Here is a 24,542-nt window from a genome sequence, read left to right on the forward strand (position 1 = left end):
AATACATTATAGGCATTGGCAATTAAGGCATTGAGGAAAAAAAGAGACCCACAAAGAGAATTGGCCTGTTTCCTCCCTAATATAATCCTGTACACATATGAGGCCAGAATAGTTGCAGAAATCATAAAATAAAAAAAAAATAAATAAAATAAAACAACTAAAGGAAGAACCTACAATGAGAAAGAACTTAGAGCAGAAAATAATCACTACAAAATGAAACTGGAGACATTTTAGGTCACCCTAATGCCCACCACCTCTACTCTGAATTAACAATTTATGAACTAAATATTGTCATTTTTCAGCCAATTTGAGTACAGTGTTTTCTTATTTGTAGCCAAAAGGATACTAATTAACTAGGTCCTTTACTAGGTCCTTTGCTTGCTGACATAAAATGTCAACATATCGAGTACTAAGTTCATCAAACCTTTTGTCAATCTTGCTCTCCATTCTATGGTTTCAGCATTCATTAGTGGATTCATCATGGACCAGGTCAGTTAAACTAGAAATCAGAGTCATTTGGGATCTCTTTCTCTAAGCAATCACATTGTTCTATTTTCTCTGCCTCCACACCACGTCCACCTTAGTTATTTCTTTCCATCCCCCATTGCTATCACTTCTCACCTACAACATCGCAAAACTTTCAGACATCTCTCTAAATTTGCTTCTTCCTTCAATTTATTCAACATGTTTCCACCGTCAAGTTTCCAAAGCATAAATTCATGATATAACCTTGCAGAAACTCCAGTAAATTTTCAATATCTGAATCAAATGATTCATGTTTCCTGGTACCATTTGTGTAGCACTTTCCCACACTGTATCAGGGTTGGTCTATGTGACAACTAACATGACAGAAATGACAGTCTGTCACTCAAAAGTTAGGTCACAAAGGCTAGTTTCTATGTTGGTCTTCTTGGTTCACTCATTGTGAGGAAGCTAGTTGCCAGGTTATGAAAAGAGATCCATTTGACAAAGAACCAAGGCCTCTAGGCAAAGGTTACAGTCCAGCTAATGGGTTTGTAACATTTCCCCACTAAAGTGATAAAAAAAGATATGGTGGAAAAACCATTTCCTCCTTACTACCCAGTCATTTAAGCTCCACAAACTATCATAAAGATTCTACTAGAGGGCCTCCCTGGTGGCGCAATGGGTTAAGACTCAGCACTGTGGGGCCTCCCCAGCGGCAGTGGCGCAGCAGGTTGAGCGCAGTGCTGTGAAGATGTCCGCAGCCTCCGCAGCGCCAGTTCGATTCCCAGCCAGCCAGGGAGATTCCCACATGGCGTGGCAGACCTCTCCTGTCTCGCCTGCTGCTCCCCTCAGCAGTGTATTTTGGTACTTCTGCCTGTTCTGCTCCCTGCTCTGTCTCTGGTGGAGTCTCTCACCCTCCCACACCTCTGGCCTGTACCCCAGTGTTTGTATATATAAATAAATAAATAAATCTTAAAAAAAAAAAAAAAAAAACAGCACTGTGAAGCTACTCATAGCTACTGTAGCATGAGTTCGATCCCTGGCCAGAGAGCTGACCCACATGGCGCAGCAGACCTCTCCTATCTCGCCTGCTGCTCCCCTCAGCAGTGTATTTCAATCAATCCCCCTGTTCTGCTCCCCACTCTGTCCTGGGTGAATCCTCTCATCCCCCACATCTCTGGCCTGTACCCCAGTCCTTGTATGTATCAATAAATATATCTTTTTTTTTTTAAAGTCTCCCCTCTCACTCAGAGACTGGCACCAGCTTCAACTCTGTTTTTTGGTCTCAGACACTCCTCTTGATGTTTTTTGGTCTCAGACACTCCTCTTGATAAGAGATGAGAGGCAACTGTTAAGACTTTCCATCATACGAGCATGGTTCAATGAAGGGAAGAACTAAAAAGGAGCAGGAGGGAAAACTGATAAACAGAATACCTAATTCTATGAGAATGTTTTCATTCAACTACCATTTACTGAGAGCTCAGAGTTTGGTAGAGGATTGACTGTTGAGGAATTATTTGGCCAGCTATTTTAACCTCCAATCTAATAGCCAAATTGCTAAATGAGCCATTTTGATTTCCTTGTTCTCAAAGCAATAAGTAAAATTTCCTCAGAACCTCAAACTATGATTGCCTAACCTCTTGGAATTCTCAGTATTTTGAAAGAAAAGCTGTAAGGCAAATATATAATATTTGACTTGGATAAATCCCTGATTTTCAATTTCTGTTTCCTTGTCTAAGTTGATTTCAAAGATAGACTAAGAGATCAAAGTTAGCCTCAAGGTCCCCCTTGTCTATCAAATAGTATGCAACCAGCTCTGTGCTGCCTCCTTCTGGTTTCCTCTCATCTTCAAGGATTAAAAGGTGCAGAAGGCATTCCTTCATCAAAGGAGACAATTGGGAAACAAGAATAACAATAAAAATGAGTGACTCAGCTGTTGTGGAACCTGAAGTCTCAAAAGTTTTTTAAGAAGTCTCTAACTAACTAGTCCAGGTCACTCTGTTCTCCATCATTCAGAATCACTTCAATTTCTTTATAAGTCTCACCCAAGTGTTCAGACATAATCATTAAGGGAGGAATAAGGACATTTGTTACGCTCCTTCCTACCAGGAAGTCCTATCCAAACAACCTTTGCATTTTTGTCTTTCTTCCTAATGGAACCCAATGCATTCCCACCATCTTCCTGTAAAGAGAAATATTATGAGGAAAAGATTGGAAATGGGAAGCAGTGCAGACCCAGAGAACGACTGATTCATTATTAATTAGTGTTCTTTAATATAACATGACAAAGAGCAATGACATGGAAAGCAGCTCCCATATATTATGCTGTATGAAAGAAATATGCTTTGACCTCATTTTTTCCTCATTATCCTTTTCTCCCTTATCGCATTTTGCAGCTGAAAAAGCTGCAAAAGTTTCTGTCCTCTTTTTATTGGATTCACAATTTTTCATTGTTTCTTTTATCTCACAATTCATCCTTTTCCCTTTTCTTTACTCTGCTTAGTACATTGTAGAAATGTATATTTTAAAATTTGTCATTACTTGCACTATTTGTTCTTAAATAGGAATTGGGCAGAAGGAGGACTTTAATTTACAAGAAAGTTGTGTTACATTCATTTTCTGGCTCAGTAGCGAAATAGTGCCTTCTAGTGTTTGTAGTAACACTTTGTATTCGCACCACTTCCATCCACTGGAAAATTTTGTATTTCTTCTACCATATCTAATACATCTAGATATTATACTACTGTCTTCACTTTAGAGATTTAAAAGTTAGAATAATAAAACACTCATTTCTGTTGAGTTGGTGCTAGCACTTAAGACTAAACATGTGAAAAATTAGAAAAACCTATTCCCCATTCACCTGCCATCAGTCACCAACTGGCGAGGAGACAGATCATAAAAACATGATTCATGGTATTTCCAAACACACTAAAAAGATGCCATAGATAGAGAATTGCAAAAACTGGTTGATTGAGGACACCCTGAATAGGAAATGTTACAGGGGATTTCTCAAACTTTCTGTTCCTCAAGGTAAACCCTTTAAGGAGGAATTTGATGGTTCTACTGTTTTTTCACTTTTATCTCTCCTACAAATGGTCATGTTCTTCTGGAGAAGAGCAGTGTTTTCAGAGAGACAGATACATTCCTTATAGATTTATCAGACATGAGGGCCCCCGCTGGCGCCGTGGGTTGAGCACAGTGCTGTGAAGTTGTCCGCAGCTTCTGCAATGCGGGTTCGATCCCTGCCGGCTGGGGAGAATCCCACATGGTGCAGCAGACCTCTCCTGTCCTGCCCACTGCTCCCCTCAGCAGTGTATTTCAGTCGGTCTGCCTGTTCTGTTCCCCGCTCTGTCTCTGGTGAATCCTCTCATCCTCCCGAGCCTCTGGCCTGTACCCCAGCTCTTGTATAAAAATAAATAAATCTTTAAAAAGAAAAAAGATTTATCAGGGCCTCCCCAGTGGCGTAGTGGTTGAGCGCTGGGTTGTGAAGCTGCCCACAGCCTCTGCAGCGCTGGTTCGATCCCTGGCTGCTCCGCGGCCACCAGAAGAGGGTCCCACATGGCGTGCAGACCTCTCCTGCCGCCCGCTGCTCCCCTCAGCAGTGTACTTCGGTCCTTCTGCCTGCTCTGCTCCCCGCTCTGGCTCTGGTAAATTCTCTCACCTTCCCACGCTTCTCACTGTACCCAGTGCTTGTATAAATAAATAAATCAATCTTTAAAAAAAATTTTTAAAAAAAGTATTAAAAAAAAGAAAAAAGATTTATCAGACATTAAATGTTAGCTGTCTGTCCAGCATTTCCCAACTTCCTGAGGGTTTGGATAAGCATTTCCTGAAATGGATTCTCACTTGTCAACTATTAGGAAAATGCAAGGAATAGGCCTGTGTATGTGTAATCTATGGTATTGTAGTAGGGTTTTAGAGATTAGATAGACAGAGATAAAGACAAAGACACAGAGAAAGATTCACACACACACACACACACATGCCCTAATATTTATATTTATTAAGAGTTTATTACAAGGACTTGGCTTCTACAATTTAGGAGGCCAACAAATCCAAGCTCTGCAGAGTGAGTGGGTAAGCTGGAGACTCATGAGCATTGACAGTGTGGTTCTAGTCTGAGTTCAAAGGCCTGAGAATGAGGAGAGTCAATGTTTGAGTTCCATTTTGCAGACTTGAGTGTCAGTAGATTCACCTGTTTTTTTTTTTGAAGATTTATTTATTTATGCATACAAGAACTGGGGTAGAGGCTAGAGGTGCCAAGGGTAAGAGGATTCACCAGAGACAGAGTGGGGAGCAGAACAGGCAAACTGAATGAAATACACTGCAGAGGGGAGCAGTGGGCGAGACGAGAGGTCTGCTGTGCAATGTGGGTAGCTCCCTGGCCTGCCAGTGATCGAACTCATGCTGCAGTAGCTATGGATAGCTTCATAGTGCTGTGCTTAACCCCTTGTGCCACCAGGGAGACCCCAACTCTGATGTATTTTTAAAAATGAATCCAAAAATACTAATTTATAATAGTAGTGTTTAATAGCATTAATATGTACAGACAGTGCCAGGAAAACCAATGCTCTAAGCAAAAATAACAAGGAACAGAAGGCGTGATGATAAGAAAGAGAGGAAAAAGCTGAAAATACAGGCTCCTAATTTGCCTTCATATTCCATCACAGAGAATTCTCCTCAAATTAGAGAAGGTGGGACATACGTGGGAAAGAGGGAATTTAAGTTCAAGGCAGGTAAGGAAGTAAGCCATCATCAGATTCTTAACACAGTTTTAACTTTCTGTATAACTGATAGAATTGGTGGCTCCTCCCTAGTCTGTGGCACCCCAGGTGGAGGCCAGCCCCACTGCCTTTCCTTCCTCGGTTGGGTCCCATTATCCTTCTTCCTTATAAGAGTCAGGGCTGAGCTTTGGTTTTAGGAAGCCCTAAAACTGCTATAAGCCGGGCCTCCCTGGTGGTGCAGCGGTTGAGCGCTGGGCTGCGAAGCTGCTTGCAGCCTCTGCCGCGCCAGTTCGATCCCCGGCCTCAGGACCCTCCGCAGACCTCTCCTGCTGCCCGCTGCTCCCCTCAGCAGTGTACTTCGTCAGTCTACCTGTTCTGCTCCTGGCTCTGGTGAATTCTCTCACCCTCCCGTGCTTCTGACTGTACCCAGTGCATGTATAAATAAATAAATAAATAAATCTTTAAAAAAACAACAACAAAAAACTGCTACAAGCCACAGGTAGGGGCCACCTGGGCAGGGTACACAGAGGACAGAGTGAGGGCGAATGGAAAGAAGGAGGAAATACGAGACTTTGAGGTATTACAGAATGAGACTCTTACTCTCATTTGCATTCATTCTCAATTCCTGAGAATGCAAAATATAGTTGCTTTTTAAAAACTTGGATATTTTCTAATACTAAATTTGTTTTCACTTTAAATAGCTTTCATTAATAAACAGAGTATGTAACTGTTTTTGAATTGGTTCTCTTCTTTAAATGCGCTAGAAGACAAAGTTCAGAGAGCACTATTCCAGGCAGGAGCAAAAGGGGGTAACTCTAACAGAGTTAAAATGAAAATATACAGTATTACAATGAAAAATAAATATCCATTTCCCTAGATTTAGTTGTGCTGAAAATAGATGGCATTGCTTACATTTTGGAAACCTGTCAACAAATAGTCACAGAATTAAGCACTAATTTGGGGTAGGGAGAGCCTCTTGAGTCAAAAAGTCTCAGAAAGTTGATAGAAATATCTTGTTTCGAAGATGTACGAAAATGACAACTAATAAAAGCATTTACATAAAATCAGCATTTAGCAATTTTACACATTACTGCAAAATAAAAGTTTAGGTTTTTAAGCAAAAGTTGAATATTTTAAGTATAACCAATGAGATCAAATTGCTATATATACAGGAAGAGCTTAGAAAACTAAGGTATTGTAACAAGGTGATCACCAGGAAAGGGGGAGGTTCCAGGTTTCCTGCCCCACCCAAAAGGAGGGTGGAGCTGAGCAGGGAGAGAAAAAGCTGCAGAGGAGACTAAGGAAGGAAGGAAGCAGGATGGAGAGCCAGAAGGAGACCTGGAAGAGACACATGGAGCCAAGAGACACTGTGAAGAAACTGCGCTTGCCTTTTGGTCCTGGACTGGGTGACACAGATGTGGGTGAGAGACCCGTGGGGAGGTGACAATGGCGGTTTCTGTCTTGATTTTGATTTTGCTCTTTTCCTTCCAGACTTGTCTGGTTGTTTCTGATCCTTTTCTGTGGGTCCCAACTGGGAGATGCTTTAGACTTGTGACAGGCTATCAGGCCTTGTTCTGGGCCAATCCTGTTTTTTGGGTGGACTTTTACCCACAAGAAGATGGGTACTTTATTTATTTATTTATTTGTTTGTTTGTTTGTTTGTTTTTGTCGGACCCTCGCTGGTGGCCGGGGATAGAACTGGCACTACAGAGGCTGTGGGCAGTCTTGCAACTCAGCGCTCAACCACTGCGCCACCAGGGGAGGCCCGGGTGCTTGATTTAAAAACTATATTCTTACATTAATTCCAAAGGGCACCTGCACTCCCCTATGTTTATAGCAGCACTATTTACAATAGCTAAGCTATGGAAACAACCCAAATGCCCAAAATAGATGACTGGATCAAGAAGATGTGGTACATATATTACTCAGCAATCAAAAAAGATAAACACATGCAGTTTGCAGCAACATGGACGGAGCTAGAAGGGATCACGCTCAGCGAAGTATGTCAGAAAGAACAAGAAAAATACTGGATGGTCTTACTCATAGCAGGAATTTAGAAAACCTAAATAAGGGACCAGGAAAAAGACTAATTAATACAAAGTAAAAATCAAAATCAACAAGCAACTATAAACCAGAAACACACTGGGGTGGAGGGGGGGCGGAAAGAGGAAGGATTAGGGTCAAAATAAGGGGGGGTGCAATTGTATTGGGAAATATAATCAAAATGAAAATGTATACACTGTGCAAAAATGAAAAATGATGTAAAATTATATAATAAAATATTAAAAAACTATATTCTTTGCCTTTCCTGTATTATTTACTAATTGTATTATTTACTAATTGTATTAAATTTCCTTTTCATTAAAATCTCATATGTTTTATGTTGATGTGGTGGATGGCAGAACCTATTTAGAGGAGGCAGGTTTACAGGGTCTGGGGTGCCCCTCTCCCTGCCCTGTAACAGTATCAGCTAACCAAGAGTTAGTGAGCTAGAATATACAAGACTACCAATGCGCTATTTTAAAAGTATATTAAGAATCCTGGATTGGTGGCGCACAGACCTCTCCTGCCACACCCGCTGCGCCCCTCAGCAATGTATTTCATCAGTCTGCCTGTTCTGGCTCCGGTGAATTCTCTCACCCTCCCTCGCTTCTGACCGTACCCAGTGCTTGTAAAAATAAATAAATAAATCTTTAAAAAAAAAAAAAAAGAATCTTGAATTGGGGCCTCCCAGGTGGCGTAGGGGTTAAAGATACAGCATTATCAGAGTTCGATCCCCTGCAGGCCAGATAGCTAACCCACATGGTGCAGCAGACCTCTCCAGTCTTGTCTGCTGCTCCCCTCAGCAGTGTATTTCAGTAGATCTGTGTGTTCTGCCTGCCACTTCACGGTAATAATTTATTGTTTCAAATAGTTTTTTAGTGGAGTCTTTAGGGCTTCCTATGTCATCTGCAAATAGTGATAGTTTTCTGTCTTTTTCAATTTAAGTTCCTTTTATCGCTTTTCCTTGCCTAATTCCTCTGGCTAAGATTTCTGATACTAGGGCCTCCCTGGTGGTGCAACAGGTTAAGACATAGCACTGTGAAGAAATCCACAGCCACTGCAGCACAATTTCGAACCCTGGCCAGGGAGCTACCCACATGGTGCAGCAGACCCCTCCTGTCTCGCCCACTGCTCCCCTCAGCAGTGTATCTCAGTCAGTCTGCCTGTTCTGCTTCCCACTCTGTCTCTGGTGAATACTCTCATCCCCACCCCACCCCCACTCCACCACACCTCTGGCCTACACCCTAGTTTTTTATGCATAAATAAATAAAAATAATTTTTCTGAAAAACTGGATTGTTCACCTTGAGAAGGAACCATTCTGTAGTATGGTATAGTTAATGCTCTGCTAAAAAAGAGATGAAAGTAGGTATGAACCTCCTCTCCAGGAGGATCAGGAAAAGAAAAGCTATTTATTTATTATTCAACAAAATAACTGCAGTGGTCACTCTTAGTTGGCCCTTCAGAGTTTGGTTTTCACTTTAGTGGGGCACTTTGTAACAAGGAGCCCCTGAGTAATCCTGATGCAGAGACTGCAGAGCAGCACAGACAAAGTGGCAATTTTTCTCAATAATAGCAACATTCAGGAGAATCAGGAATTATAGTTGTTCTTTGGAGCATCAGACATGGTTTTGAAAGAAGGTTGTTAAGGAGAAGAGTTTGATGATAGAGGCTAACAACAGCAGAGAGCTCTTGATACCTGCAGGCTTACAGGCATAAGAGAACATGATAAGTGGAGTCCTGAAAGAGCAGTAATAGTATCCTCAGTTGAAGGAGAAAGCTATTAGGCATGGACTGTAGCCTTTGGGAGGAAAATGTAGCAGTTAACCTTTGGTCTCTTCTCCTGACAGATTCCCCACACACACACCCTACCCCCCATTGACCATACTCACCTGGGATCCAGAAGGTAAGGAATCCTTGTTGATGGAGAGACAACATTGTAAATCACATGTCAACATCTACAGGCACAGAGTAGAGAACACTGGAGAGTGAATTTGTAAAAGCAGATGAAGAATATTTGTCAACTTAATGAGACTCCTATAATTTATGAAAACTGTATTCTAAATGAATGCTAAATAATTGACATAATTGAGGGATTGAGTAGGAAGAAGCTAGTTATGAATTTTAGTTAGTGAAAGTGTCCATGTCGGCCAGTTCATGGCCTTTGAGACAACCAAAGGAAGGGGATTTTGGAGTGTCTTCAGGAAGACTGGGATCTTTGCACAGGGGCCCCCAAAGATTCTGGTTCTAAAACAGGAAAGAAATTTACTAACTCAGCAAAAACAATTGGGATGGCCACAGAGGGCAATCTATTGGGAAAATTGTTCTTGTCTTGAATGTGAAGTATGAAAGTAGAAGCCAGGTCCTACTTAGAGCAACATATTCTTTGCATGCATAGAATTATGAGGACCTTTACTAACAAAACTCCCATGTAAAGAAACTCTGTGCCTGACAGGAACATAATTAGTACTTTAAGACAAGAAGCATATTCTGTGCTATTGAAACCAGTTTTTCACTCCATGTTGCATATTCTGACAGCCACAATAGTAGTGATGGTGGTGGTATCTGACTTAGTCTCTACCTCTGGAATAATATAGTGTGTATTACAATCAATACTGTGGTGGGGGCCTCCCTGGTGGCACAAGGGGTAAAGACGCAGCACTATGAAGCTATCCGCAGCCACAGAAGTACGAGTTCGATCCCGGGCCAGGGAGCTACCCACATGGCACAGCAGACCTCTCCTGTCTCCTCTGCTGCTTCCCTCAGGGTGTATTTCAGTCAGTCTGCCTGTTATGCTCCCCACCGTCTCTGGTGAATCTTCTCACCCCCCACACTCTGGCCTGTACCCCAGTTCTTGTATGCATAAATAAATAAATAAATCTTTTTTAAAAAAATCTGTAGTGCCCATTGTCCTGGAGCCAAGTTTAGAAGTTTGACTGTGGAGCTAAATACTGCTTTCCAGTCTTAGTGTTAGAGCTCCTCATCTTAGCTGGGTATAGGAAAAGAGAGAAGTTGCAAGGGATAGAGAGTGAAAGAAACAAAACAAAGCAAAATGATGTCAAGATTATGGCAGGATGTTTCAAAAAGAAAGTTAAATAAGAGGTTTGAGAATAGGCAATGGTGAAGAGAAGAGAGGAAAATGTCAAAAAGCTGACAAAAGAGTCCAGAAGGGGATGAAGCAAAAAGATTGCTCTACCTTTAGAAGACTAGAAAATTTGAAACTAAAAAGTAATAACATTACTATTAGGAGCCACAAAAATTAAGATTTGCACATTTCAAATGTTGGCAAAGCAGTATTATGATTTACCACATGTTTTTTCTACACAAATCAACATATTAAAACACATTATTCTGTTAAGGATAACAGATTAGTTACCAGATTAACTTTCTCCCATCAATATAAAACCAATTTTACCTTTTACCATGTAGTGTTTATGTAAATTGTGCATCCCATCTATGCAGTACTGTATACAAATGTATTCAGGACCCCTTTATACTCTTAAAAAATATTGAGAATTAAAAAAAAAAGCGCAAGAATTCCAAAGATCAAATGTAAGTTAAATAACATTGTGTTAAATTAAAACTGAAAATTTAATGAAACATGTATTAACAAATAATTATAATAAACCATTTATATGCTTGATCAAATAATACAATTTTAGTGAAAAATAACTATTTTTTAAAATAAAATTTTTTATGCCTCACTTAATAGAACACAGCTAAATTTTTATATACACCTTTGCATTCAGTATATTTATATATTGTTTTGGTTGAAGAATATGAAGAGGGCCTCCCCGGTGGTGCAGCGGTTGAGCACTGGGTTGCGAAGTTGCCCGCAGCCTCTGCAGTGCCTGTTCGATCCCCAGCTGCTCCCCGGCCACCAGAGGAGGGTCCCACATGGCGCGCAGACCTCTCCTGCTGCCCGCTGCTCCCCTCAGCAGTGTATTTCGTCGGTCTGCCTGTTCTGTTCCCTGCTCTGGCTCTGGTGAATTCTCTCACCCTCCCGTGCTTCTTTCTGTACCCAGTGCTTGTATAAATAAATAAAAATAAATCTAAAAAAATAAATAAATAAAAAATAAAATAAAATATTGTTAAAAAAAGAATATGAAGAAATTCAACTATATACAGAGGTAGGGCTAGAAAAGGAAGGAATATTTTAATAAATTTTCAGATTATTGAGGATGTTCTTCAGTACTATACTAAAACTGGAAATAGTTTTTTTAAAAAAAAATTTAAATTTCTGTTTATTTATGTATACAAGAGCTGGGTACAGGCCAGAGATGTGGGAGAGTGAAAGGATTCACTAGAGACAGAGTGGGGAGTAGAACAGGCAATTTAACTGAAATACACTGCTGAGGGGAGCAGCGGGAGAGTCAGGAGAGGTCTGCTGCGCCATGTGGGTTGCTCCCCGGCTGGCCGGGAATCGAACGTGTGCTGCAGTGTCTATGTGCTGCAGTGGCTGCGGATAGCTTCATAGGTTGTGTCTTAACACTTATGCCACCAGAGAGGACCCATTTTGTTCATTTTTGATAAAATGTCTACCAAATACCATCATTATTTCAAATTTAAAAAAAAAGGGCTAGTTCAGCTTGCAACTTAACTATTTGCACAATGCCTTCTCACGTACCTTGGTATGCAGCAGAAGTGTTTTACATGTCCTTTCCATGTATCACAGAGAGTATTAAGGAAACAGGTACCTGAAAGTTGAGGTTTAATAACATTATTAATTTCTACTACTTCATCAAAGACATTCTAAAGTTAAACTGTCATTTTAAAATAGTGAATGTGACTGAAAATAGATATATGACCCAACAATTCCATTTTTGGCATCCATTTGAAGAATATGAAACTATCAACTCAAAAAAATTATGTGTTCCACAATGTTTCCTGCCATATTATTTACAATAACTACGATATAGAAAAAATCTAAGGACCCACAAGAGAGGATTGGATTAGGAGGTAGGGCATATCCACACAATGGAATACTATTCAGCTATAAGGAAAGATGAAATGTTACTATTTAAAACAAAATGAAGGCCTCCCTGGTGGCACAGGGGGTTAGTTATCCTCAGCCACTGCAGCACTGCATGAGTTCCATCCCCCACCAGACAGGGAACTGACCTACATGGCCTAGCAGACCTCTCCTGTCTGGCCTGCTGCTCCCCTTAGCAGTGTATTTCAGTCGATTGATCCACTGTTCTGTTCCCCACTCTGTCTCTGGTGAATCCTCTTACCCCCTGCACCTCTGCCCTGTACCCCCGCTCTTATATGTATAAATAAATAAGTATTTTAAAAAATGGAAGGAGATTGAGGGAATCGTGTGCAGCAAGGCAAGTCAGAAAGACAAATACAAATAGTGGATGATTTCACATACATGAGTAAAATTAGGAATCAAAGCACATGAACAGGTAAAGCAAAACGATTATAAACTATCAGACATTGATAAGCAAAGTGAGGTTTCTCAGGCTAAGGAGTAAGATTGGAGAAATGGACACAGGAGTAGGTGGTGAGAGGAAAAAATAAAAAGTCACACTACATCATAACCCAGGTACAAAGTAAATATCCAAGAGCTCATATTGATTTAAACAAATCATGAAAAAAAAAGTTATTTTGTTGTATCTGGTCAAAACATAAATAAAATAGTGAGCGTGTTACATTAATAAAATTATTACTAGTACAGTAATCTTTTGTCCACTATTGCTTTTATATCTTTGCAAATTTCAACACAGTATAAAGGCAAATAGTCTTAAGTTTATTAAGATGATATTTTGGGTATTACAGAGTGAACTCTGAAACATTTCAGGGACCAGTAAGTGCAGATTATACTTCGAGATTAATTCTCCCCATCCCTGCTGGAATGTATGTCCCACAATCTAGGACTTTTGTCTCTTGTTCTTGATCTAGGACCTAGATCATGTCTGACACATAGCAGGCATTCATTAAATATATATTTAATTAATTAATAATTAATCTGAATTAGAACACAATAGTGAAGAATTTATAATCTGCATTACTGGAAATGTATTAAAAATTTTTGTTTTGAACATGTAAAATATACGACAGGCCACAAGGTGAAAAGTGTCCCACTTCATAATCTGTATGGCATGTAAGTTCCTTTCTCGGAGATACCACTATTTTGGTTTCTTATATATTTTTCCAGAGACATTTTATGGATTCACAAGCATTATATATACACAAGAATATTCCTTTTTTACCCTCACACGTATGGTGGTATTATTGCACAATGTGTACAATTCAGTACTTTCTTAAAAGTAAACTTATTCTTTTTGAATAATTGTGAATTTACAGAAAAGCTGTATAAAATCTTTTACACTATTCACTTCTATTCATGTTAATATTTTACATATCTATAGCACTATGCCAAAACTAAGAAATTAACATTGCTACCATACTATTAACTAAATTACAAAACTCTATTCAGATGTCACTAGTTATCCAGTGGCGGAGTCCAGCTCCAGTGAATAGGGTTGAGAGAGGAATCTGAAAGAAGGAGGCATAAAGAACAGACAGACACAAAATAGAGTTTAAGAGAAGCAGGGCCCAGGGGATACAGGGACTCTCATTCTATGCACAAGCTTCCTGAGTACCCGGTGCAACTCATTTTTATTGATACAAACAGTCCCCTTACCCTGTATGTTAGTTATTAGACAATGAATCATTTTCCTAGTATTTAGACGTGATCGGGCACACATTCACCACCAAGGTTCTGCGTGATTCTATTTCCTTTCTAATCTTGCCTGTTTTTCAGGCCAGGCTTAGCTTTGCTGACACAGAAAAGGACATCTTGGTCTGGACACAGGTCAGTCTTCCAGCCTGTGTTGACCAGTTTTCCAGTCATTGACATTCTCCTTGTCTCAACACTTCATGCCTTAGGGGGTCTCCAACAATCCGGGATACTGTATTGCTTTTAGCATCTTTTTTTCCCCCTTAAAATATATTTTGAGGATTGTTTCATATCAGTTAATATGCTGTTGCCTCATATCCGGAAGAACTGTTGACGAGTGGAAGCTCACCGCCAACGATCATGTGCATTAAAGACTTTCCAAACCTCTCTCCCTGGAAAGAACTTCTAAGTAAAACCTGTGAATTTTGTGTTGTAAATTTCTCTGAAGTTCCAAGGTTAGGATTGGGGATTGGATAAAAGTGACAAATGCACTAAAAATTTTTTTGCAAACTTCAAGACAATAACTGTCATCTATTTTAAATGTACTGGCAAACGAACACGTAGCACTGCACGATTTACATTGTAACAATAATTCATCAACCATAACCCAGACATATAGTTGGTTCCTCTTAGGACCACTAGGGGGCTCTGTTAGAAGGGTTTTTATAATTTATGTTAGTCCACTTGGGGAAATATCTGGAGATTATGTGTTAGAATTCTGAACTCGGAAAACTTGGAAGAGATAATCTGATCCAGTTTCCTCATTTTTGTTGCAGGAATAAGGAAACCAAGCTTGGCCAACAGAGCTGGCATGGAAGAGACTTGGAATAAAAAAGTCCCTCTTGGTCCCTGAGGCAGGAGTTCAAGGAAATCTTTTTTTGCTATGTGCCTCCACTGAATGATTCATTTCCAGAGACTATCTCCCTTTTCGTGGCTATAATTTTAGTGATTTTTTTCTAATATCCAGTATTTGTGATTTTTTATAATTGTATACTGATTAGGCAAAAGAAGTGTATGAAGTACAAATTTCTAAATAAACTGTATTACTTATTCTAAGACATTCCATCCAAAGTGCCTCTCAGTATCAAAAACACATTACTGGGCCTCCCTGGTGGCACAAGAGGTTAAGCACCACACTATGAAGCAATCTGCAGCCTCTGCAGCAAGAGTTCGATTCCCCGTGGGCCAGGGAGATACCCATATGGTGCAGCAGAACTCTCCTGACTCACCCGCTGCTCCCCTCAACAGTGTACTTAGGTCAATCTGCCTGTTCTGTTCCCCACTCTGTCTCTGGTGAATCCTCTCAGCCCCCACATCTCTGGCCTGTACCCCAGCTCTTGTATGCATAAATAAATAGATCAATCTTTAAAATGAAAAAAAAAAAAAGCACATTACTTACCGTAAAACCTAAGAACTGCTTTCAAATTGCCTTTCTAACTTACTTTCCACTTGAAACATTTTACTCTTATCTTTACTCATTCATTCATTCATTCATTCAATATTTATTGAGTGCCCACTAGCGCCAGGCACCACTGTAGGTCCTGATCTAACCCCTCCCTCCCTCCTCCCCACCCCCTAACTAGCATCTGCTTCTCCTTCTTTCACTTTAATACATAAACTATTTTCACATGCTCCAATTTATTGTTTTTCATTGTGTGGCCCCAGAACCAGTAGTAAGAGCAGCAGCATCTGGAACCTTCTTTAAAAATGCAAATTATTAGGCCCACGCCTAATGCGGGCCAGCAATCTGGTTTTCAACAAGCTCTCTAGGGATTCTGATGTACACTCCAGTTTAAAAACTACGACTTTAGTTCAGAGGCTCCGTATTAATTATCCAAGTAGGTCAAAGATCAACCTCTGGCCTCGAAACCCACCTCAGTCCTGGCCACGCAGACCCCACCCCTCTCAGGCACACCTGATGGGACCCAACAATGACTCCACTTAATTCAAAGATTTGTCTGCAGCACCTGGAGTGATGGTAACAACAGTGGCTCTACAAAGGCTCCAGAACAAAAGCCAACCGCAGTGGATTTTCCTGGGCCTGTACCAACTGAAAATGGGCCGCACTAAGTTCCGGAACGGGGTTTTCAAACGCTAGACGGAGCCGCCGGTTCAGGGTTCGGGGCCCGAGGGGGGGTTTGGGGGGGCGGCCCACTCCCCGGCGAGCCCGGCCGCCCGACCCCGTCGGGCTGGAGTCGAGCCTTTGGTCCGAGGCCAGGGGTTGGCAGCTCGGAACGTACCACATGGGCTCCAAGAGGGGCGGAGGCGCGGGAGAGGCCACGGCAGCGCCGGCCAGCGCGGAAGCCGCACCCTCCTGGCCCCGGACGCCGACGGGGCGGAGCCACGCGGCCGCAGCTCCGGCGGCGTCGCGCGGCGCGGCGCGGGCCCGGCTGAGGCGTATGGCGCTACAACGGGAGCGGCTGCGCCGCCCGGCCAGGTCAGCGTCCTGCGCATGCGCGGCCCCGGCGCCATTTTGGTGGCCGGGCGCGGAGGTGATTCCACACTGAGGAGAGCGCGGCGGCTGGGGTGGCAGTGGCAGCGTTCGTGTGCTCGGGTGTGAATCGCCGAGGGAGGAGGCGGTGGAGGAGGAGGTGGCGGCGGTGGCGGTGGTCGTAGCGGTGGCGGAGGAGGCGGGTACGAATCAACTGCGGGCGGAGACATGGCCAACATCGCGGTGCAGCGAATCAAGCGGGAGTTCAAGGAGGTGCTGAAGAGCGAGGAGGTCAGGAATGAACTCCGGGCGTCCCCCCACCTCAGCCCGGGGCGGGGGGCCCTTCCCGCGGCGACCCGGGGCCCGCGGCCACCCCCGGGCGGCCTCCGTGCGGCCGCCTGCCTGCCCGTGGGGAAGCCCGGTCTCCCCCTCCTTCCGCCGCCGTCCCCGCCTCGCCGGGCCCGGGGTGGACGGCCCCGCGGGCGGGGGTGCTGGGGAGCAGCGCGGTTTGGGGGGCAGATGGGGAACGGGACCCCGCTGGGCCGGGTGTGGGCTCTCGGGAGAGCCGGGGGCCGTGGCGGCCGCTGGGTGTGTGTGGAGGGCGGGGGAGCAGGCCGGGCCGGAGAAAACCCGGGAAGTGGTGGGGGGAAGGGGAAGGTGGTAACTGGATCCCGGGGGCGCTCGCAGGCCCGCACTTGAGGGGTGTCCGGGCGCCGGTCTGGTCCGGCCTCCCGCGTTCTCGACTCAGGGGAGGAGCGAGGAAATCCTGAGGCACTGATGAAAAGGGGGGGCCATTCAGTTACCCCCCCCTTAGGTGTTGGGAAGGAAGGGGCGACGGAATGGGGGTACTGTCTTATTTTTGGGGGGGGGGAGAGGAAATTTTCACCTGAGAGAAGAAATGATGCCACATCAGACCACTCTCTTATTCCCCACCTACCTCTCATTCCTAGGCCTCCTTTCTCTGACATCTAAAGCCTTTTGATGGGGTACAGGCAAGTTGCTGGGTGTGTTCAAGAACTTAAATTTTTTTAGTGAGGAAGAAAATCATGTGGTGTATGAGTAGCTTGAATATGTTTACAAGTTACAGATCTGGGTCTTTAAAACAATGCCTCTGTGACTCTGGTGTTTGCTGTGAAACTTCATTATGAGGTCCCTCTTAGTTAACTTGATTCCTGTCTTTGGAAACAGTCCTGCTGGAAACATGGGATTTCATCATATTAATACAGTGTTATGTCTCCTTATAATGTAAATGTCTAGCCTAACATGTTTGTCTGAAGTCATTGATTTTGGAGGGGGGTGTTCTCAAGCTACTCTTGAGTCCTGCAGGATTAAATGCACTAGTCTTAGCCACATTTACTTATGTGAAGTATTCTAAATGTTCTTGTCGTTTTACTCAAAACTATGCAAGGATCAGTAGTTTTTCATGCCCAAATCAACAAAACCGATGGGTGATTTTCCTGCTTGAATTTGACAAAGAATAAAAAGTAATACTGAAATGGTTATTTTTCAGTATGTCACATACCCTTCTGAATATATCCTGGCAAAATGCTATGTATTTTTCTCTTATATTGATACTTTGATACCTCAGTGATTTGTGAAAATCCTATTCTGTGATGCTGTGATAAGTAATCGACGAAAGTCTGGTATCTCTTGGACCTAATGGGTGCCACAGTAATTCTGTCTCTCTCAAATTACACGTGGAGAAAATAATTCTTAATTATACGAAATTGATAAATACTAACAGACTTACTGAATATAGTAGTATTAAGTAATGATCCTTTTACAGAGCATGTGTATGAACTCTGACCTCTGTATTTGTTCAAGTGCCAGAACTCTGAATGGAAGGATGACTTTGTATTTTCCTGGTACAGTGCAGAAATAGCGTCATAAATGTCTGTACTCATGTACAGTGAAACAATGATTCTAACTTTTTATTTCACATGAAAAAGTATTCTGAAATAGTTAACATGCATTTCTATTGAAAGGTTGCAGCTAATTTTATTGCCCACAGCCTAAAATATTTTCTCCATAAGTTTGTACAAGCCTGAAACTTCATAGGAGACTTCCAATGTTTTATTTTCTATTACTTAAAAGTGGTAAGTTACTGCTCCCGTAATTCATATGTTGTCTGCTTTAAATGAGGTGACTCCTGACCATGATATTCTTAGCACTTAAGTTGAAGCTTAAAAGAGATCTTGTATTGCTCTAGAAACACGTATTGTTAATAATACTGCTTATGTATGTAAGGGATGATGAAGCCTTATGTGAAGTAGGTGTCAGAGTGGTTCAGACTAAGAAAACAGGAAAGGCAAAATAACAAGTAATTTTTTAAAACAATACATTTATAAATTTGAAAGATGTTGCCTGGAAACTAAGTACAAAGAACATTGAGGGAAGGGTCAAATAATTTAACCTTGGGATATAACCAAGCTTTATTTTTCACTGTTTTTTTTTTTTTACCCCAGCAACATTTTAGTGGGCCTAGTTCTATTAGTAGATTATGTTATTTTCAATTCATTGAAAGACTTGCAGTACAGTACATGTGCTTCCTTTTTAAGTGTGTAAATGCTGTTATTTTGAGTGGCTGGTCGAATAATTGAGTATTTACGTGTTACCTATGTAAATGTCCAGTTTAGCAAAGTGTATTTCCTGTGTTTATGTTTACTAAGGAATACTGGTTGATTTAAGTAGCTTATTTTAGCCTTTGAAGTACCATTGTGAAGATGGCTGACATTTGCTGAATGGTGGCCATAATAAGTTATAAGTGACCATCCTTGAAGTGTTATTAATTAAAATATAACCTTCAAGATAGATGTAAAAATCTAGGTGCAGAATAATGTGGAACAGGTCACCATTTGTGTGTGGATGGAGGGAAATAGTGTTTATGTTTGTATAGGTGAAATGATTAATGAGAAATTGGCAAAATTGATTGCTTCTGCATAGGGAATTGGGTGTCTTGGGCAACAGACATGAAACATCCCTTTTGAATTTTAAGTCATGTGAAAATGTTATTTACTAAAAATAAATAAGTGCACCATCTAGGCCTTTATCGGGCACAGTAATTTTAAAATCTAAAAATGAACTTTAACATCTCCAAGTTTCTAGAATGGGAAATCGATTTAAAGTATTCTACATTGTTGTTATGAGTCAAAATGCATAAATCAGATGTTGTAAGACTAGAATAAAATTATTTTAGCCATAGTTTATATTACTATTTACTGTTCTTACTGCTACTAACTACAGTTAGTAGAGTGGATCGCAGTACCATTTATTTATACAAAATGCTAAATCTCAAGAACAGGTCTTTGAATTAGATTTTCTATTTCTTAGATGAGAGAATTGAGATTTAGAGAAGTTAAATTATTTGTCTTCAAACATAGCTTCAGGATTTGGATCTGAGTCTGCATGTGTTTATATTATACCACCCAGTCATGACTTGTCAAGGTTAGGCATGCTTTTAATTATTTAAAAATGATTGAGCCTGGTTTGTATTACTGGTTAAAGGATTGAAACACAACCTAATTTAATTGTTTAAGCATTAAAATAACTGTTACCTTTAATTAACTTAAAGAATTACTTTTATTTCAATATGCAATATATTTTAAAATTTGAAGCTCAGTGAAATAAAATGCCCTTAGGTAAGTGCACATACTGTTGTTGCTTGCTCTTGTGCTATATGGTACTTGTAGTTTTTCACATTGTAGCTGCACTTTGCTCACGTTTTCTAGGATTCTCATCGGTAATATTTATGATGTTGACAAATTTGTTTCACAAAAACTCCTATTTAAGTTTTTCTTTAACATTTAAATGGATTTTGTGTCATTTTAAATTTTATATATTTGATAAAGTTATTCTATATAGTACTAGCTACAGATATTCAAAAGAAAGTCTTTAGATATCAGTAGACTATGGCTTCTCAACCCTGGTACTATTTCCATTGGGAAGAGAAGTCTGTGGGTGGTTCGCCTGTGCGATATAGGGTATTCAGCAGCATCCTGCCATTAGTGCAGCGATCGCACCCCCCCCCCATTCTTTCTCCTTGCCAGTTGTAGCAACTAAAAATTTCTCCACACTTTGCCAGAAGTTGACAACCACTGCTCTTTGACAAAACTATTTATTGGCAAAACTCTTTAGAGGAACATGTCAGACTATTAACTCTGTAAGATGTGTAGTATAGTAAAAGATAAACTATCATGGCTACTTCATAACCTGGCTATAACTAGCTATTTCTAGTGTTCTGTTTTTATTTCTAAGACTTTAGTTATAAATTGGTGATTTATAACTAAATTATTAATGACTACCTTTGTTAAAATATGCTCCTTTTTGATTTTAAAAAAGGTGAAAATCTTTGCTATAAACTAACCAGAATTTGAACAATTTAGAAAAGTGGTTTGTCTTTACAGTAAATAAGTTATAGTTCTGTGTACTTTATTTAAACATGTTCTTAATTAATGGGCTTCTGGATATGGGTTAAACAAGGAAAATGTATAGATGGAGTAAGAGAAATCAAAGCCTATCCAAATAATACTCCTTGGGTTGCATTTCTTGTTTTATTTTAATTTATTTATTTTTAAAATTATTATTTATTTTTAAAGATTTATTTATTTATTTATACAAGCACTGGGTACAGTCAGAAGCGCAGGAGGGTGAGAGAATTCACCAGAGCGGGGAACAGAACGGACAGACTGGCGAAATACACTGCTGAGGGGAGCAGCGAGGCGCGGCAGAAGAGGTCTGTCGTGCCATGTGGGACCCGAACCAGCGCTGCAGAGGCTGCGGGCAGCTTCACAGCCCTGCGCTCAACTAATGCGCCACCAGGGGAGGCCCTAATTTGTTTTTTTAATAAAGATTTATTTATACAAGAATTGGGGTACAGGCCAGATGCGCAGAAGGGTGAGAGGATTCACCAGAGACAGAGCGGGGAACAGAACAGGCAGACTGATGAAATACACTGCTGAGGGGAGCAGTGGGCGAGGCAGGAGAGGCCTGCTGTGCTATGTGGGTTGCTCCCTGGCCAGCCAGGATCTGAACTCGTGCTGCAGAGGCTGTGGATTGCTTCATAGTGCGGTGCTTAACCCTGTGTGCCACCCTGGAGGCCCTTCTTGTTTTATTTTACTCTTGCAGAGACGTTGATCTTTTTCCTTCAGGTATAGATTTAGATACATCTGAAATTTCAGAGCATATCACCCTTTGTAAAGAACCTTATTTCCCACTATTATATGTTATCACAGTTACTGAGCTTATTGGCCACAGTCCCAAAAAACTTAACCTGGTTGAAGATTGATAGATTAAGTTCAATGCAGAGAGCAATTATAGTTCTGCAGGTTATGTGTATGGAACGAAGTTATTGAACTAGATTTCAAAGGAAACTTCCGAAGGAATTGCAGGAATATTGTAATTTATAATTAAATGATCTCTTCTGCAGGCTCCTGAATTGGAATTTAGGAGTAGAGATTATTGACAAAGTTATGAAAAACATGTTTAGATTAGAAAGACTGCATAGCTCTGACATACACAAATATAGTTGTAGAGTTAGAGTATTTTTCTAAATTTCTTTACTGTTATCTCTGGGAGAAAAACACCTTACTCCATATTAAAATTATGTGCAATAAAGTATGACCAATGCCCAAATTAAAAAAAAAAACAAAACAGCAGAGGGTCTCCCTGGTGGTGCAGCAGTTGAACGCTGGGTTGCGAAGGTGCCCACAGCCTGTGCAGCGCCAGTTCAATCCCCGGATGCTCCCGGGCCTCGGGAGGAGGGTCCCACATGGCGCGCAGACCTCTCCTGCTGCCCGCTGCTCCCCTCAGCAGTGTACTTCGGTCCTTCTGCCTGCTCTGCTCCCTGCTCTGGCTCTGGTGAATTCTCTCACCCTCCCCCGCTTCTGACTGTATAAATAAACAAACAAACAAACAAATCTTTTAAAAAAACCCCAGCAGAATATTACTAGCATCGTAGAAACTGCCCTCTACTCCTTTGCAGTTACTTTACTGATTTCTAATGGCATAGCTTAACTTCAAGTATGTTTGAGTAAAAGACATGAGTGTATAAGATTGTCTTAACCCTTTGCACTCCTCTGTCCCCTCTCAGGGGACATCGGAATTCTAGCATATCACTCGGATGTCCCCTCTCAGGGGACATTGCAATTTATTAGTGATTACGGGGAATTGAGTTACTTCAACGCAACTTTTTGAGACATGCATGTTTCCCTGAAGTTTTATCTTGAAATGGCACAAGAAATTAAATCAAAATATCATAAAATTACTAAGATATATACAAGAAATGTCAGCGGGTTTTGTGTCGGACGCGAACGTGAGATGCGTGCTCACGATGGTCCCGAGCACTTTGCGACGCCACTTGAAAAGAGCGATAAGGGGAGTTTGTAGAAGAAAGGTCGGTTTTCGAACATAGTGCGCACTGTATAGTGAGATATATAATTACAAATAAACAAGTCTACATCTGGAGGAAAAGATTTTCAAAGCTGAGCTCATTTTGGTTTGAAGCTTCGAGCAGTGCACATAGATCTAACGAGGAGAAAATCGGAAAAGTGATTCTTAGTGAATGAATTGTTTGGTGAAAGCTATTTTGGTAAATATCATCTTGTCAGTAATAACAATTAGAAATTTTCAACCCATGCATTTATTCATATTTTTTATTAGAACAATGGCAAAGTGTCCAACCACGAATGAGTCTCATGACACAAGCAGTAGTGAAGATGAGCTCCAGATAGACCTCTATACAGACATGTCAAACATGCACTAATCAGCCTGCAGTGCATATTGGGGAGTGTTACAAAACTTATCATACTGTACAAAATTATAAGCAATAAAATACTGGTTTTTTGCAAATATACATTCCTCAATGTCACCCAATTCATATAAGTCCAATATCATTATAATACGTTACTTGGTTCCAAAATTATACTAAATAATACGAGGGTCTGTAAATGCACGTTTCCACTGCAAAGTAGCGTCGAGTACCTGGTAGCCAATGTCCAGAATGGTTCGGAGTGCAAAAGGTTAATTTTGAAGATGTTCAAAAGATGCCTTTCCAATAAAATCTTTGTTCTATATATATATATATATATATATATATATATATTGTCTAGAAATGTGTTAAAATGATTCAAATATTAGAGCTGAAAAAGGCCTTGGAAATCTAATAGAGATCTAGATGGGCCAGACTCCTCTGTAAGAACAGAATCTGAGGCCAAGAGAGAGATATCTTTTGCTCACATGACAAATCTGGTTAAATCCACTCCAGCCATTATATATGATTGCTTTGTGGGACTATCCTTTTCATAAACAATGCCATAAAAGGTGAATGCTCATAAATCTATAACAGTGGGTGACAGCTTAATAGTATTGTTTTTTTAAAGATTTAATTTTTTTAAAGATTTATTTATTCATATAAGAGCTGGGGTGTAGGCCAGAGGTGCGGGGGTGAAGTGGGGGTGAGAGGATTTAACAGAGTGGGGAGCAAAACAGGCAGATCTACTAAAATACACCGCTAAGGGAAGGACTGGGACAAGAGAGGTCTGCTGTACCATATGGTTAGCTCCCTGAACAGTGGGGAATGGAATTCATGCTGCAGTGATAGCTTGGTAGTGCTGAGACTTAACCCCTGTGCCACCAGGGAGGCCCTTATCTTATGTGTTTTTTTAATTTGATAAAATATACCTAACAAATTATACATCTTATATACTTTCTAAGTGTACAATACAGTGTCATTAAGTATGCTTGTTGGGAAAAGGTGCCCTGAACAGACTCCACCAGTAGGTTTTATGGACCCCACTCCTACCCCAGACCAAAGAGAGCCAAGACACCAAGGACAACAAATCCAATAATGTCATTGCCACAGAAGGGAGGATTGGTGGGAACTGAGGATGGATTTAAGCAGCCAGGTTTGGTATATAATCAGACTTATGGGCCTGGGGGGGGTCCTTGGTTTCCTGCCCATTTTCAGCATGCTGTTGGAGTTGCAGCTCAGCGGAACTGGTAGGACACATTTACCAATTTATCTCTTTCTCCCTGAGTCATTCCTGTCTTTGTTTTCCCCTTTTTGTAAACAAATGCTTTATTAACTTTTTTGTGTGTGCTTGCAGTTGAGTCTCATTAAGTCCCTTTTAAGCGCACAGCTGAGGACCCACAGTCAAGCCAACGCATTTCATATTGGGGTTGCCCTGTAACAAGTTCACA

At 41.1% G+C, this 24,542-nt stretch overlaps 2 protein-coding genes across 2 annotated transcripts in view; one reads left to right on the top strand and one right to left on the bottom strand.

Annotated features, from left to right (window-relative positions):
• SMIM14 (small integral membrane protein 14) overlaps positions 1-11,927 on the bottom strand; it is a 64,468-nt gene extending 52,541 nt beyond the window's left edge. Inside the window, exons 1-2 of the mRNA XM_037530496.2 lie at positions 11,858-11,927; positions 9,123-9,211 (exon numbers count right to left, since the gene is read on the bottom strand). The gene's annotated coding sequence lies outside the window, so the exon portion shown is untranslated. The remainder of the gene's footprint in view (positions 1-9,122; positions 9,212-11,857) is intronic.
• Positions 11,928-16,365: 4,438 nt separating this feature from the next.
• The window catches only part of UBE2K (ubiquitin conjugating enzyme E2 K), a 66,753-nt gene continuing 58,576 nt past the window's right edge, over positions 16,366-24,542 (top strand). Inside the window, exon 1 of the mRNA XM_037530493.2 lies at positions 16,366-16,637. Coding sequence (XP_037386390.1) covers positions 16,575-16,637 — 63 coding nt within the window. The 5' untranslated portion in view covers positions 16,366-16,574. The remainder of the gene's footprint in view (positions 16,638-24,542) is intronic.

This window comes from Talpa occidentalis, unplaced genomic scaffold (genome assembly GCF_014898055.3).
Source record: "Talpa occidentalis isolate TD23 unplaced genomic scaffold, MPIMG_talOcc4v2.1 talOcc4.6, whole genome shotgun sequence".
Taxonomy (NCBI): domain Eukaryota; kingdom Metazoa; phylum Chordata; class Mammalia; order Eulipotyphla; family Talpidae; genus Talpa; species Talpa occidentalis.